The sequence below is a fragment of the Chionomys nivalis genome, chromosome 21, assembly GCF_950005125.1.
Source record: "Chionomys nivalis chromosome 21, mChiNiv1.1, whole genome shotgun sequence".
Classification (NCBI taxonomy): domain Eukaryota; kingdom Metazoa; phylum Chordata; class Mammalia; order Rodentia; family Cricetidae; genus Chionomys; species Chionomys nivalis.
Window position 1 is genome coordinate 5,464,979 of NC_080106.1, and position 16,289 is coordinate 5,481,267.

The 16,289-nt window shown below is 45.7% G+C and overlaps 1 protein-coding gene and 1 pseudogene across 1 annotated transcript in view; one reads left to right on the forward strand and one right to left on the reverse strand.

Moving 5' to 3' along the window:
• Nup133 (nucleoporin 133) overlaps positions 1-15,627 on the forward strand; it is a 48,264-nt gene extending 32,637 nt beyond the window's left edge. Inside the window, exons 20-26 of the mRNA XM_057754015.1 lie at positions 1,157-1,315; positions 3,730-3,865; positions 5,904-6,022; positions 7,345-7,425; positions 8,814-8,878; positions 11,006-11,094; positions 12,999-15,627. Of these exons, the coding sequence (XP_057609998.1) occupies positions 1,157-1,315; positions 3,730-3,865; positions 5,904-6,022; positions 7,345-7,425; positions 8,814-8,878; positions 11,006-11,094; positions 12,999-13,135 (786 nt within the window). The 3' untranslated portion in view covers positions 13,136-15,627. The remainder of the gene's footprint in view (positions 1-1,156; positions 1,316-3,729; positions 3,866-5,903; positions 6,023-7,344; positions 7,426-8,813; positions 8,879-11,005; positions 11,095-12,998) is intronic.
• Positions 9,222-9,832, reverse strand: LOC130863755 (acyl carrier protein, mitochondrial-like; annotated as a pseudogene).
• Positions 15,628-16,289: the final 662 nt, after the last annotated feature.

Here is a 16,289-nt window from a genome sequence, read left to right on the forward strand (position 1 = left end):
TTTGATTGGCATGACTTTTAAAAAATTATTTTTGTGGATTCTTGTCTGTCTACTAGGACTTTTTAATGCTGCTTCTCAGTGATTCTCCCAGTACTCAGTGTGTGCCTTATGGGGACGACCATACCAGATGACATTTGGGCTTATCTGGACTGCACTTTGGCACACTAGCTCATGTGGTTATCTGTATAGAACTCCACCTTAAGGTGGCATTCTAGGATGTTGCCTCTTGGTGCTGTTGATAGAACTCCATGTGACGACTGAGATACTTGTGTTGTCCCTAAAGGAAACCACCGGCTATAAGTGGCTGTCAATGGTTTGAGGTGTGCCCAGTGTGCCTGAGGAAAGCAGGTTTACTTTTGTTTTCCAAGATCGGGTCTCTCTCCTGATTGACCTAGAACTCCCTGAAACTGTAGTTTTTGGTGGTTGTGAGCCACCATGTGGTCCTCTGCAAGAGCAGCAAGTGCTCTTCATTGCTGAGTCAGCTCTCCAGGCCGCACATCAGTACTTCCTAGAAGGATCCCTGCTGAGCCGGCCTGAGGGTTGTCAAGAGAGATGGTTGAGTTCAGGACCAGGAGTACATTGTCCCGTGTGCAACAGACACTAACTGTATGGAACACGTACTTTGTTTTGTTCTGCCTTTTAATCAAATGTATGTGGATGTTTTGCCTACATGTATGTCTCTGTCACATGCATGCTTGGTACTAAAGGAAGCCAGAAGAAGGTGTTGGGTCACCAGGAATTAAGACAGTTGTGAGCCACCGCGTGGGTGCTAGAAATTGGACTTGATTCCTCTGTAAGAGCAGCCAGTGATTTAAATGCTGAACTATCTCCCCAGCCCCAACACAGATATCCTTAAAATATAGGAATTACTTGCTAAAAGATTCTGCAAGGTGGCTTAGCACCAAGTCTGCTGGCCTGCGTTAGATCCCTAGGACCTACCTGGTAGAACAAGCTCCTCAAGTTGTCTCTGACCTCCACGTGTGCACTGTGGCACATCTATGTGTACACACAAGTGCACGCACACATACACAGATAAACAAATGTAAAATAAAAATTTGAAGATGTCTGTTTGGAAGTCTTTGAAAGGGACTTAGTATTTTATGTTTTTAAAGCTGTTTTACTAACTGTTGATACATTCTTACTCTATTCTTTGTAGAATTTTTCAGACTTCCTCTTTCGTTGGTACCTGGAAAAAGGAAAGCGGGGCAAGTTATTGTCTCAGCCCATTTCTCAGCATGGACAGTTGGCAAATTTCCTGCAAGCCCATGAGCATCTCAGCTGGTTACATGAGATTAACAGTCAGGAGCTAGAAAAGGTAAGATGGCTTGGTTATGAGAAGCAGCTGGTTGTGCAGTTGAAGTGTTTTTAATTAAAGTGTTGTTGATAGCCATGCAGCCTGGACTTTTTCTCACTGGAGACAGAGTCTCACTGTGTAGCTCTAGCTGACGTGGAGCTCACCGTGTAGACCAGGCTGGCCTCAACTCACAGACATCTAGTTGTTTCTACCTTCTGAGTGCTGGGATGAAAAGATATGCCACACCTGACTTAAATTCTGTCCATCATTGTGTTCATATGCATGAGCACTGGGTGGGGGTGGGGTGAGGTCAGAAGGTTAGTTCTTTCCACCGTAGGTTCTAGGGCTCAAACTCAGGTGGCTTGGTGCCAAGTTCGTTCATCTCATGAGCCATCTCATAGACTGTCAAATAGAAGTTCTTAGAGTATAGATATGCTAACTAGCCTTGTTTAACCTTTACTATTGTCTATGTTTAAACTTCATCTTACACTCTATGAATGTATATAGTTAAGATGTGTCAATGTACAATTTTTTTCTATTTAAAATATGCTATTAATGGTTTGTTTTGTTTGTTTTTTGGTTTGATTTGTTTTGTGTTTTGAGACAGGGTTTCTCTGTAGTTTTTTTTTTTTTTTTTTTTTTTTAGTTTTTCGAGACAGGATTTCTCTGTGGTTTTGGAGCCTGTCCTGGAACTAGCTCTTGTAGACCAGGCTGGTCTCAAACTCACAGAGATCCGCCTGCCTCTGCCTCCCAAGTGCTGGGATTAAAGGCATGCGCCACCACCGCCCAGCCTCTCTGTAGTTTTGAAGCCTGTCCTGGAACTAGTTCTTGTAGATCAGGCTGGCCTCAAACTCACAGAGATCCCCCTGTCTCTGCCTCCCGAGTGCTGAGTTTAATGACGTGCGCCGCCACCACCCAGCTCTATTAATGATTTGTTAACACATACACTTCCTGTCCAAACTTACTTTCTGATGCAGTGATGAGCACTGTGACCAATAACAACTTAGGGAAGGAAGGGTTTATTCAGCTTACACTTCCCAGTGGTCATTGAAGGAAGTCGGGACAAAAGCACAGACAGGAACCGTAGAAGAAACCTGTTTACTGGCTTGTCTTCAGACTTTTTTATATAGCCCAAGCCCATCTGCCCAAGGCAGTACTGCCCACAGTAGGTCCTTCCACGTCAATTAGCAGTAAATATCCCAGCAGACACGCCCACAGACCTGTCTGAAAGAGGCAGTCACTCAGTTGAGATTGCTTCTTCCCAGATACGTGTAGGTTTATGTCAAGTTGACAGAAGTCTCACCAGCTGCCAGGCAGTGACAGCAGACGCTTTTAATCCCAGCACTCGGGAGGCAGAGGCAGGTGAATTTCTGTGAGTTCGAGGCCAGCCTGGTCTACAGCACAAATTCCAGGATAGGCTCCAAAGCTACACAGAGAAACCCTGTCTCATTGGGGGGGGGGGGGGGGCTAATCTCACCAGCATTCCTCTTAGTCTCTCATATCATTGAAATGGTGTTGTCTTACTTTTAATATTCAATTGTCAGTCACTGTTCTTGTTACAATTTTGAAAATTACGAACATTTTAGTAGTAATTTTATTTTGGGTTTGTTTTGTTTTGTTTTGTTTTTGTTTTTTGTTTTTCGAGACAGGGTTTCTCTGTGGTTTTGGAGCCTGTCCTGGAACTAGCTCTTGTAGACCAGGCTGGTCTCGAACTCACAGAGATCCGCCTGCCTCTGCCTCCCTAGTGCTGGGATTAAAGGCGTGCGCCACCACCGCCCGGCTAGTAGTAATTTTATATAAAAGTCATTGGTCTTTTCTTATTAATGACTTCTAATAAAAATTCAAATCATGGTATCCAGGAAGATGTCTCAGTAATGTGCTTGCTACCCAAATGTAAGGACCTGCATAGGGATCCTGAGAGCCCTTGTGAGGAGCCAGACCTGCAGCGCACATGTAATCTCACACTGGAAAGGCAGAGATGGGCAGATCCCTGGAGCTCACGGCACAGCTAGCCTTACGTCTCTGAGCTCCAAGTTCAGTGAGAGATCCTGCCTCAAAAGAAACTGGAGAGCAACTGATGGCTTCACCAAGCATCTCCGGCCTGCATATACACATACATGCATGTGCAAACCACAAACACATACACAACACTCAAATTCTGAGTACAGACAGTGCAAATTAAAGTGCTGGTGACAGGATGCTAAGCCCATACACAGTTGTGTGGAGCGTGTATTTTCTAAGGCTCCCTTCCAGTGCATGTCACGTCCGCTTGAGAGTTGGATGTGTATTGCTTAGAGCTTTGGCACTGACCCCAGGTAGGTACGCTGCTTACCAGTGTGTCTTCTTCCAGACTGCTATGAGGAGAAATGGGTTTGGTATTTGCTGAACTACTTCAAGAGCATCTTACAATTTTTTTCTTGTTTTGTTTATTGTAGGCTCATACGACACTGCTTGGTTTGGCAAATATGGAAACCCGTTACTTTGCAAAGAAAAAAACCCTTCTCGGCTTGAGTAAACTGGCTGCATTAGCTTCAGACCTTTCAGAGGACACGCTGCAGGAAAAGATTGAGGGTGAGAAGGGGGCAGAATGAGAAGGCATAGAGTCCGTGCACTGACTGCCTGTAGTCATCCATTGCAGTAGCAACGCTGTTACTTGTTTTCTGGTGTCCATACTTTGTCACTCAGACATGTACTTTGAATCATTAATACCTTTATTATTTTGCTCAGTAGGGAACAAGAGGGTTCCTGGGCCGGCCGGCCAGCTGGTCTAGACAATTAGTGAGCTCCAATTTTTTAAGAGACCCTGTCTAAATAAAATAAGGACAGAGCAATTGAAGAAAACATCCAATGTCAACCTCTGGCTTTTACACAGATAAAAAAGCTAAGCCATCGAGTTAAGGACTTGGAGAAAAGATAGTCCCATGTTTCCAGTGTCAGCGCATAGACCTCTGAAATAAGAAGAGCCGTATGTTCACACTTCTGAAGTTCTGTGACATGGTCACGTATGTCATCATATGTGCTCCTTCGCCAGTGCTTAGCCTGCACCTGCACTCGCCACAGGGAACAGGACATTGTGCACTTGTGTCAGCCTGTACCCCTCAGGATTAGCAATGTGAACACAGAAAGGCAAACCTTTGAAAGGAGCTGTGCACATAGTGACAGATTAGCTTGAGCCCGGGGCCTGATGGGACTTTTAGTCATCCTTCAGCTAAACAACTGTGATGAAAATTTTGGGAACAACTAGGAAAACTTGAGGTTTTTTTTGGGGGGGGGGTTATTTTATTTTTTGAAATAGCATCTCACTATAAAGCCCAGGCTGGCCTTGAACTTATAGCCCTCCCACATCAGCCTCTTGAATTATGTGAATGGACATTTTTAATATTAGATGATATTACCATAAGTGTCTTAACTTCTGCAGGCTTAATAATGCTCTTTGTGATTAGGTGTCCTTATTCTATTTGTTTGCTTTTGCTTTTTTCAGACAGGGTTTCTCTGTGTAGCCCTGGTTGTGCAGGAACTCACTCTATAGACCAGGCTGGCCTTGAACTCAGAGATTCACCTGCCTCTGCCTCCTGAGTGCTGGGAATAAATACATACTGAAGATATGAAATACTCAGAATTCAAATGCCATGATGCCCGCAGCTTCCCTATGATAGAAAGGGGTGGAGTGGGGGGAGCAGGAAAGCCAGGCATGGTGGCATAAACCTGTGATCACTGCACCTTGGAGGCTAGAGCAGAACTGGAGTTTTAAGGACAGTCTTGGCTACATCATAAACTGAAGGCCAGCCTGGGCTATGTGACACCTGTCTCAAAAAAAAAAAAAAAAAAAATGGAAAGAGCTAGATGTGATTGTGTACGCCTCTAATCCTAGATGTGATTGTGTACGCCTCTAATCCTAGATGTGATTGTGTATGCCTCTAATCCTAGATGTGATTGTGTATGCCTCTAATCCTAGCACTCGAGAGGTAGAAAATGGCAGACCTAGGTCTCAAAATTAAATAAGTAAATTTTGGTTATAGAGTCATGTTTGGTTGAAGGTTCCCCCTGCTAAGGTATCTGCTATGGTTTTGGTTCCATCTTGCTCCCTGGCAGTTTGTGGGAGACCGCTCCTGTGTGAGTAGCGAGGCTGGTGATGGCTGCGGTGGACAGACAGCAGTCCGTCCCCTCCCCAGCAGCCCAGTGCGTGGGGCAGAGAATCTGTCACATGCAGAAGCCTGGAGCCGTAGCCAATGGGGAGTCAGCCATTATTACACGGGTTCACACACACCCAGGTTTTGTGTTTCTCTGATATATCATGGTTTCTGCATGGTACTGCCATACTGTTTAACTGAGCTCCCCTAAAGTGGGGCCCGCAGCTGGGACTCAGACCTCCTGAGATGTATGAGTAGCTTTCTCTCTCTGCAACCTTTTTCTGCTTCTGTGGTCATGTATAGACTTAGGATCAGACAGTAAATCTGCTGTCATCAGTGGAGAATGAACAAAGTTACTGACATCACATCTGGAGACACTGGGGTAGCAGTGAATTGCCTGTAGAGCTGTTTGGTTTTTAATTTGCATTTGACGGATAGCAGAGGTGAAAATATCATCATTGCCTGTTCTTGATCACCAGCAATGGCTGAGCAAGAGCGCTTTCTGCTCCACCAGGAGACCCTGCCAGAGCAGCTGCTGACCGAGAGACAGCTGAGTCTTAGCGCGATGCCTGTGTTGACCGCCCCGCAGCTCATCAGTGTAAGTGTCGTACGTCACAGCCTTGTCTGTCGTGTTTCTGCACTCAACAGGCCTGGGGTTTCTAGACCATACTGTGGAGCTCCCAACAGGATCTTCTTCCTCTTCCTACCTTCCAGAGACCTTTTCCCTAGAAAAACTGTTAGATGCAAGGAGAATTAGCAGGATGCAGCTCCCCTGGCCCTCCGGGTGCAGGTGCTCATTCCAGGAACTAGTAGGAATCGTGGTAGTTGCTTTCTCAGAATAGGAGTGTGCTGTGAGGTAACTGTCCCCCTAGAATGTTACTCTGCAGACTCTTTTTAGCAAAGAGGAGCTGAGATGCACAAGCTTCAGGTGCTGCCTTCACCTTTTCCTGACTTCCAGATGGCCCAAGGCAAGACAGAGCATCCAGTTGTGTGTACACTGCCTCCTCCTCCTCTCAGGCATTTCACCCTGAGTCTGCTCTAATCGTAGTTAAAGGAAAGTAAGCAGGCCAGAGTCTTAAGTGTAGGCCACTGTCGGCCACAGAGCTTCTGAATGGTGCTCTCTTCTGAGAGACTTCCTTGAGAGATCTAAAATGCCAGCTGTAAGCACCAATCATTCATGTGTCGCTGAGAAGGAAAGTGTGGTGCCAGTCTCGCTGAGACACATCATCCATTTAATGCTCCTCTCACAGCGTCAAAGGTGGAGGCAAAGGGGTTTGCAGAGTATTAGGTTTAAGCCTGTGTGGCCATGAAAACTATGAGATAGGTTATTTGTAAACAATTTTTAAATTATTAAAGGATTATATACAATTTTTAAAAATTAAATATGTTCTATTACATATATTATTAGCAGAGGAAGATAGGAAAAACTCATATTGAGGAGAAGATGGCAGGATCTTGAGGAACATGTACATCTAACTCACCAGGGAGACTGGATCACTCAGGGAGTGTTAGTTTGCTTTTACAGTGTTGAACATTAGAATTCAGGCAGGTACTCACACCAAGCTGTATGCTAGGTTGTAGTTTTTAAAGCCATTTCAAAGAGTAGCATTCCAAAAGCCATGAACTGAGTGGCCCTCTGAATTTATGTCAGAGATTGTACATGAAGCATGCTGAAAAGTTTACACTATATTCTGAACCTAAAATTTCTGGCATTTAAAAAAGAATGTATGTCCTGTTATATAAATGAATTCCTGGTTTAGAATATATGTTGTTAGACAAACTGCTCTAACCAGAATATCGCTCCCGAATGTGACACTGTTCTTGGCCACAAAACTATGTGCAGATTATATCAAAGACACCCGTGGCTTATTTTCTTCGTAAACTTCTCTGGTTAATCTTGTATCGTGGAACTTGTTGCAGCTGTACATATGTGAGGAAAACAGAAGAGCCAATGAATATGATTTTAAGAAAGCCTTGGACTTGCTGGAATATATTGATGAGGTAAGAAATGTCTAGCTGGGCATGGCACACACCTTTAATCCCAGCACTCAGTAGGCAGAGGCAGGCGGATCTCTGCGAGTTTTGGTTAAGAGCCTAACTTACTTCCCTGTGGCTCTTGGAAGACAGCCAGCCAACCAGACTGTTAGAAGAGCTGGCAGCAAACACCAGTTCTAGAGAACCCTCTCACTTTTCCAGGTGGCCTTTTCTGTGCAAGGTGGGGGATTGGGGATGTGTTATCTGTGGAGCTTGCCGGAGTTGGTTTTCTCAACAGGTAGATTCCCAGGAGCAAATTCAGCAAATGCCCACAGCTGCTGAGCACTGGTCCCTGAAGTGTTTTCTAACGGAGCTTTTCAAAGTCTTCCATAGCCACCTAATGAAAGCTGCCTTTCCGCCTTCAGAGGCCATGAAGCAAGTGTAGTGGGAGCAGTGCTTCTGCCCCTTGGCTGTTTGGTGGGCTTTAGAGTCATAATGGTAACTTTTTCCGTACCTTATTTTTGTTGTGGGATTTTTTTATTAGTATGAATATTTGCCTGTGTACATTTAAGTGCATCATGTGTGTGCAATGCCCATAGAGGCCAGAAGAGCGTGTCAGATTCCCTGAAACTGAATTTACAGACAGTTGTCACCTGCCATCCGGATGCAGAAACCACATCCACTTCTTCTCTAAGAGCAGAGAGTGCTGTCCATTGCTGTGCCATCCCTTTGGCCCATTTTGGAATTGGGGAGTGGGGTTGAGACAGGATATTGGTGTGACAGCAATCCTTAATTCAGCCTCCCACCTCCCAGCTGCTAAGCTCACAGGTGTTTTTGTTCTGTGCATGCGTGTTTATGCATGCATGCATGCATACATCTGTGCACATGGGTATGGAGGTCAGAGGACAGGAGTTCCCACAGCAGACAGCCTTGAATATCATCCTCAGGAGCTACTCACTAGGATTTTCCCCTGTATAACCCCTTTAATAATCTTTACCTCTTAGTGTTCCTGATGCACTCAGAGTGATCTGAAGTCAGCACAGATATCAGCAGTACTAACACTTTAGAGAAAGGGGGCAAGGGACTGGGAGAGGTGTCTCAGTTAAGAACTCTTGCTCCTTTTGCAGAGACGCCAGGTATGTGCCTAGCACCCACATGGCAGCTTACAACCATCTGTAACTCCAGTTCCAGAAGATCCTGTGCCCTTTTTCTAGCCTCCTTGTGCATCCTGCACACTTGGAGTGCACTTACACACATATAAGCAGAATATTCATAAACATAAAGAATAAATTCTACAGATGGTGGTGGTGGTCATGAATTAATGCAGAACAACAGTGTTAATTGGGGGTTAATACAATTAAAATTGTACATGTTAAAGCCCAGTTTTAATCAGGCCGTTGTGTTTTGCTGTGAAGGAGGAAGATGTGAGCATCGATGAGCTGAAGCTGGAGATCCTGTGCAAAGCCCTGCAGAGAGACGAGTAAGACCTTGCTGGGCTCCGGTCCACAGGCAGGAACTGCTCCCATCAGAGCTGTAACCTGGTGCACAGTCGGGCTTATCTGCTTCGGGGTATTTCAGCATGCTTTGAACACAGTAGTAGTTTCATTGGCAATCTTGCTGTTTTGTTTTGTTCTTTAAAACGGGGTTTCTTTGTATAGCCTTGGCTGTTCTGGCTTTCCTGGAACTCGCTCTGTAGACCAGGCTGGCCTCAAACTCACAGAGATCCAACAGCCTGTGGCTCCTGAGTGCTGGGATTAAAGGCATGCACCTCCACCTAGCTCTTTTGGGTTTTCTTTCTTTTTTTTTTTTTTTTTTTTTTTAGTTTTATGATAGATTTATTTTTAAAGGGTAAAACACTCAGACAATTTAAATACAAGTCCAACAGAACCGCTGTCAGTCAGCCATGATGCAATCGGGCATTCTTGGAGTCCTCCGGATGAGGAAGAAGGCTCTGAAACTTTATTCATATACATCCTTCTTATCTGCAATGTAATCTACAATTTCTTGTGGACACATTAACTTCTCTGCATCTATATCAGGAATTTCAAATCCAAATTCGTCTTCCATGGCCATAATAATCTCCACTTGGTCCAAACTGTCTAAGCCCAGGTCCTTCATAAAATGAGAATTTACTGAGAGCTTTTCTGGGTCAGTCTTGTCATAGAGTTTCAAGACATACAGCACTCGGTCCTTAATTCCCTCTAACGTCAAAGGGGGTGCGTCACTGTACTGGCGACACAAATGTGTGACCCTTCCAGGCACCTGCGTGAGGGCCAGGGCGGACTGCAGAGTCCCAGACCTCCTCCGGGTTCCCTCAGGGCAGACAGTGAAGCTGAGTGGCCGGGCTAAGGCCAGTGTGGGAAGCCGGGGCAGCGGCGCGCAGGCGGCGGACACAGACGGAAAGGACACGAGCCGCCATGGCTGCGCCAACCCAGAATGCACTCTCTTTTGGGTTTTCGAGACAGGGTTTCTTTGTGTAGTCTTGGATGTCCTGGGACTCATTCTATAGACCAGGCTGGCCTTGAACTCACAGAGATCTGCCTTCCTCTGCATCCTGAGTGCTGGCATTGAAGGTGTGTGCCACCACCACCTGGCTTTTATTTTATTTTTAAGATCTAGTTTATGTCTATGAATGTTTTGCTGAGTGTATGTCTGTGCAACACATGTGTGCCTGGTGTCCACAGAGGTCAGAAAGTGTTACCCCCGAATTAGAGCTACAGACGATTGGGAGCCGCCATATGGGTGTGATTTTCATGAGAACTTGTCCTGGTTTAAAATCTTTAGTGTGTGTGTGTGTGTGTGTGTGTGTGTGTGTGTGTGTGTATGCACGCACGTGCACAGGGAGGCTACAGCAGGGAGGCTACAGCACGCTTGTAGAGGTCAGAGAACAACGTTCTAGAATCAGTTCTCTCCTTCCACCTACCTTTACCAGGCATCAAACGTGGGTCATCGGACTTGCGTGGCAAGCGTGTTTACCCACTGAGCCATCGTGCTAGCTCTTGTCCTAGCTTCTAGTTTGAGTCTTAGGCTGCCTGTGCCTGTGTACCTTTAGCACCAGGAGGCAGTGCTGTGTGTTCGGGTCCACTCTTCTTCACCTTGTTGCTGTGCATTCATGTTCAGGAAAGAGAATTTGCTGAAAATTGTTTCCTCTACTGTGCTGAAAGAGGCAGCATTTCAGGACACTGACTGGATTTGTTACGTGGAGCGTTTTCTTCAGAAAGGCGCCTCACACCGGGTATCATGATACACACCTGTAATTCTAGCACCCGAGAGGCCGAGGCACGAGGGTCAAGAGCTCAGGGCCAGCCTGCACTATAGACTGCACTGCATAGCAAATGTGTGCACCCCCACTACCACCCCTGGCGTGGGGGTCGGGAGAGCCTTTTTAAAACTGTGTGTTGGTCACGATGGCATGGCATCTACTGCCAGTAGCTTAGGTCAAAACAGAGTTAGATGGGTCCCTATTTAAAGGATGGGTAACTTGAAGCAGGATCACAGAACTTGACACTCCATCCCACGGCCATCAAGAGAAAACCACAGTAGCAAACAAAACCCTTTCTCTCAGCTGCCAGGTTGATTCTGTTTTCCTCATGATTTTCTCTTCCAGCTGGTCTAGTTCAGACGGCAAAGATGATCCAATCGAAGTCTCTAAAGACAGTGTGTTTGTGAAGATCTTGCAGAAACTTATAAAAGATGGTAAGTGGTTTATTAACTGTTAGAAATTAAATGTTGCAGCCAGGAGTGCTGGAGCATGTCTTTAATCCCAACTCAGGAGGCAGAGGCAGGTGGATCTCTGTGAGTCTGAAGCCAGCCCAGTCTAAAAAGGGAGTTCCAAGACTTACGCAGAGAAACCTTGTTTCCAAAAGGAACAAAAGAAGAAAGGAAGGACCGGTGTTTGTTGGTTTTGGATACCATGGGAATTGGGTGTTGCCAACATTGACATGGCACAGAGGGTCAGTGAAACAAGATCACATATGGAATGAAGCTGGTTCTCAGTGCAGCTGCTTTTCCACTCTCTGCCCTGGGGGACCAGGGTTAAGGTGCAGTTATCCACCCGATGACACAGACTCTGGTTCTAACAGGAAAAGTCCCATGGCAGGCAGCTCACAACTGCCTGTAACTCTAGTTCCTTAGTAAGCAGAACCCTCTTCTGGCCTCCATAATCACCCGCACACACATGGCACAAACATATACACATGAAATAAAAACTAGGGCTGCTCAGCTAGCTCAGCAGGTGAAGACACTTTGACCACGCCTGAGGTCCTGAATTCAATCACCGTGACCCATATGGTGAAGGAGACAACCAACTGCCAAAAACTGTCATCTGACCTTCACACGTACACACGCTAGAGAGGTGCCCATCAGTTAAGAACGTTTGTTCAGTTCCAGCGTCCACACGGTGACTCACAACTGTCTGTGACTCCAGTCCCAGGGAATCTGAAGTCCTCACCTTTGCAGGCACCAGGCACATATGTGGTGGGCATTCATACTCGCAAGCAAAACACTCATACACATAAATGCCTCAATAAATAATTTTCTAAAGGAAATTAATCTAAAAATTAAAAATTGGGACTGGAGAGATGGCTCAGTGGTTAAGAGCATTGCCTGCTCTTCCATAGGTCCTGAGTTCAATTCCCAGCAACCACATGCTGGCCCACAACCATCTGTAATGAGGTCTGGTGCCCTCTTCTAGCCTGCAGGCATACACTCAGACAAAATATTGTATACATAATAAATAAATAAATAAATAAATATTTTTTAAAAAATTAAAAATTGGTGCTGGAGAGATGGCTAAACAGTTAAGAGCGCTTCCTGTTCTTCCAGAGGAGCTGAGTTTGATTCCCAGCACCCACATGGTGACTCACAACTGTCTGTAATTCCATTTTTAGGCAATAGAACGCCTGACCTCTGAGGACACGGCACACATGCATACACAGACTTGCAAGCAGAATGCTCACAAGCATAATTTTCTAAAACAAAGTGAAATTGCAAGATAGATATGCACATCCATCTTAGACATAAAACTAAAATTCAATTTAGAAATGAAAATAAGAGAATGTTTTCTGCCATATGCTTGAGCTTTCGAGTTCAAGGGGTCCCCTCCCCAGCCGCCTGTGTGCTGTGACAGGACAGGCGCCCAGGTTAAACTGACACCTTTACAGTGTTGTGGCTAGCTCCTGACCGTATTTCTGTTGCCTTATTCCCCAAACAGGACAACACAGAAATGACTGCTATTTGAAAACTTCCGTATTGAAGGAATGTCTTGTGGTTTTTTGAGACAGGGCTTCTCTGTGTGGCTCTGACGGTCCTGGAACTAGATCTAGCTCTGTTGCCAGGATGGCCTCAAACTCAGAGATCCGCCTGAATCTGTCTTCGAGTACTGAGTGCTGGGATTAAAGGTGTCTTAAACCTTAGAAAATGAAAATTGCAGATTCTACTACAGACCTCACCTGGAGTGGCTGCTTTTCCCAGTCAAAGCCTGCAGGTGGCTCTGAAGAGGCCGTTGTCAGACAGAGGGCACTGTGACTGGGAGGAGGCTCCAATGCGGGGCACCACCAGCCTCTCATTCCCTGGGCAGTGACTGTGTCTTCTGTTTGCAGGCATCCAGCTCAGCGAATACTTGCCAGAGGTGAAGGACCTACTTCAAGCAGAGCAGCTGGGAAACCTGAAGTCCAACCCTTACTTTGAGTTTGTTCTAAAAGCAAATTATGAATATTATGTCCAGGGACAGATGTGACATTTGTAAAAATGGTTGTTTCTAAAATTTGTATAAATGTTTGCTTATAAAAATTTGAGTCTAAAAAAACTAGGTTTTAATCAGCTTGCAGTTTATATAGTTTCATCTGTGGCAGCAAGGTGTTTTCATGCTTTATTTGGGAGCTATAATACAAAATTGGGGCATAACCCTAATTTTCTTTCAGTTGTAAGGTATTTTCTTCTCATTTTCCACTTGAAGTCACCCTTGTTTCTGTGTGGCTGCCCTTTCTCCAGCCTTCCTTGGTCCAAGGAAGCAGGCAGTTTCTCTCTGGCCCAGTCTCCTTGTGAACAGTATACCTGTTCTGAGGATTGATTTTTCTTTTTTCTTTTTTTTAATTGATTTTTATTGAGCTCTACATTTTTCTCTGCTTCCCTCCCTATCTTTCCCCTCCCCTTCAACCCTCTTCCAAGGTCCCCATGCTCTCAATTTACTCAGGAGATTTTTGTCTTTTTCTGCTTCCCATGTAGATTAGATCCATGTATGTCTCTCTTAGGGGCCTCATTGTTGCCTAGGTTCTTTGGGATTGTGATTTGTAGGCTGGTTTTCTTGGCTTTATGTTTTAAAACCATTTATGAGTGGGTACATGTGATAATCGTCTTTCTGGGTCTGGGCTACCTCACTCAAAATGATGTTTTCTAGCTCCATCCATTTGCCCGCTAATTTCAAGCTGTCATTATTTTTTCTGCTGTGTAGTACTCCATTGTGTAAATGTACCACATTTTCCTTATCCATTTTTCAGTCGAGGGGCATTTAGGTTGTTTCCAAGTTCTGTGTCAAAAATCAGGTGTTCGAAAGTGTGTGGATTGATATCTGGGTCTTCCATTCAGTTCCATTGGTCCTCCTGTCTGGTTTTATGCCAATACCAGGCTCTTTTCAGTCCTGTAGCTCTGTAGTAGAGTTTGAAGTCAGGGATTGTGAGCCTCCATAAATTCTTTTATTGTACAGGATTGTTTTGGCTATCCTGGGTTTTTTGCTTTTCAATATGAAGTTGAGTACATATTAAGCACCATATGTACTAAAAAGTATATATTGTATACATATATGTATATAGTGTGTGTTTACATTATATGTCATACAATATGGATATGAGTTATCTGTATTTTTCACAGTATATACATATATACAATTTCTACATATATACATGTATGTTTTATACAATATATACATATATAAAACAAACATTTTAAAATTGTTTTTATTGAGCTATATATTTTTCTCCACTCCCCTCCTTTCCTCTCCCCTTCTGCCCTCTCCCATGATCCCCATGCTCCCAATTTACTCAGGAGATCTTATCTTTTTCTACTTTCCATGTAGATTAGATCCATGTATGTCTCTTTTAGGGTCCTCTTTGTTGTCTAGGTTCTTTGGGATTGTAAATTTTAGGCTTCTTTTTCTTTGCTTTATGTCTAAAAGCCACTTATGAGTAACAAGCTTCTACTAAGATCTGGTATGCGGCTCTGGCTGGCCTCAGACTCTCTCGCACAGCGGCCTCCCAGGTGCTGGGAGTACAAGTGTGCACCATTAGCCCTGGCCAGGACATTTTTTTAAGGGCATGTCACTTTTTCTTCATGTAAAGAAAATACACACAAGTAACTGTTTAACCAGAAAGCCGTGGGTTCCTGTTTCGATGGGCCTGGTGTGCCGGACCACCTTTTGTTTCTTACAAGGTGTGGTGGGTACTTTGCACACCGTGACTCTGTTCTCAGCAAAGCCTTGCCAAAAGTTTTTCCTCACCTGCTAGGTCTAGGTCCCTTGTACAGATCCGCATTTTGATGTACTGTGGCCTTAATAAAAACAAGGAGTGTTTTACTCCATAGGGGCCAGTTTCTGGGGCCAGCAGACAGTTCAGCCGGCAAGCACGGCAAACCTGGCAGCCTGAGCTCAGCCCCCAGAGTCTCCATGAAGGTGGAAGGAGAGAACCAACTCCGCAGAACTATCTTCTGACCTCTCGTGTGCACCTCCGTAGGGCTCTGGTTCCAGGCTGCAAGGGTAGAAGGGTAGAGCTTCCCTGGCTGCTGCCATTGCAGTGTTGCCTGCCTGCTCTCTGTCCGTTTGCCTCTTGGTGTGAGACGGGAAGGGGCAAAGTGGAGAAAAGCATGAACGTACAGCCCTGCCCGAAGCATCTGGGAGGCTGGCAGGAAGATGGTGAGTTTGAGTCTAGCTAGGATTCCAGAGAGAGCCCTTGTGAGGCAAGGAAGGGGCAGTGCCTCTGAGGTCAGAGTGTATCTGCCCCGCGCACCTGCCCGCTGATGTACCAGGTATGGTGCGGTGGGTTTCCTGGAGTTTGCAGGCACTTGGTCAAGGTTGACTTTGGATGTGCTGATACTGTGCTGAGCAGAGAAAACTTTGTAGTGGGATAAGCAAGCATCACAGTGAGCAGGCTTGCTGGAATCCGGGGCAGTACTTCCAGCCCAGCCCCTCTGATGTCCAGGAACGGCATCAGCACTTTTCTCCCTATGCTCAGAGCCCAAATAAACGACTCCCCAAAGCTGGACATAGTGCGCCTTTGCTGCGTGTTTCTTTCTAATAGTTCTGTTGCCCCAGCATGGGGTAAAGACAAAGCCACAGAGCTAATAGTGGCCCTGTTAGGCTGTGCAGTCCACAGTTTAGGGAGAGCTGTGGGGGAGTCTGGAGGAAGCTCGGCGGGCCTCTGCCCTCAGAGCGTCTGCACCTGTCCCAGCTGCTGATCTGGTCTCCACTCCAAATGTGAACAGCTATTTTGGGAACTCTCAAGCCATCAGAAAAGTGAGCAGCTCCATGGTGGCTTGGCTCCGACGCACCCCCAAAATATGTGGTTGGCCACATAACGCTTTCTTGGGCTTTCTGTTCCTCCCTGCCCAAATTGAGACAGGCGCCAAGAGACGAACAACCTCTGCTCACCCCCACCCCACCTTCCATAAGTAGCTCCTAGAAACCCCAAGGCCGATCCTCATCTATCAGCGGTATAAATAGAACCCACACAGGCCTGGCAGGTGGGGGCTCCAAGGTGGATGGGAAGCAGCCGGGTTGACAGGCATCATCCTCTAAATATAAAGATGAGTCTGCCTGGGAGAAGCCACTCCTGGGCTCCCGTGTAAGGTCTTGGTGCTCCTTAGGACATCCGTCACCACCTCTCTCCCTTCTTTCAGACCCA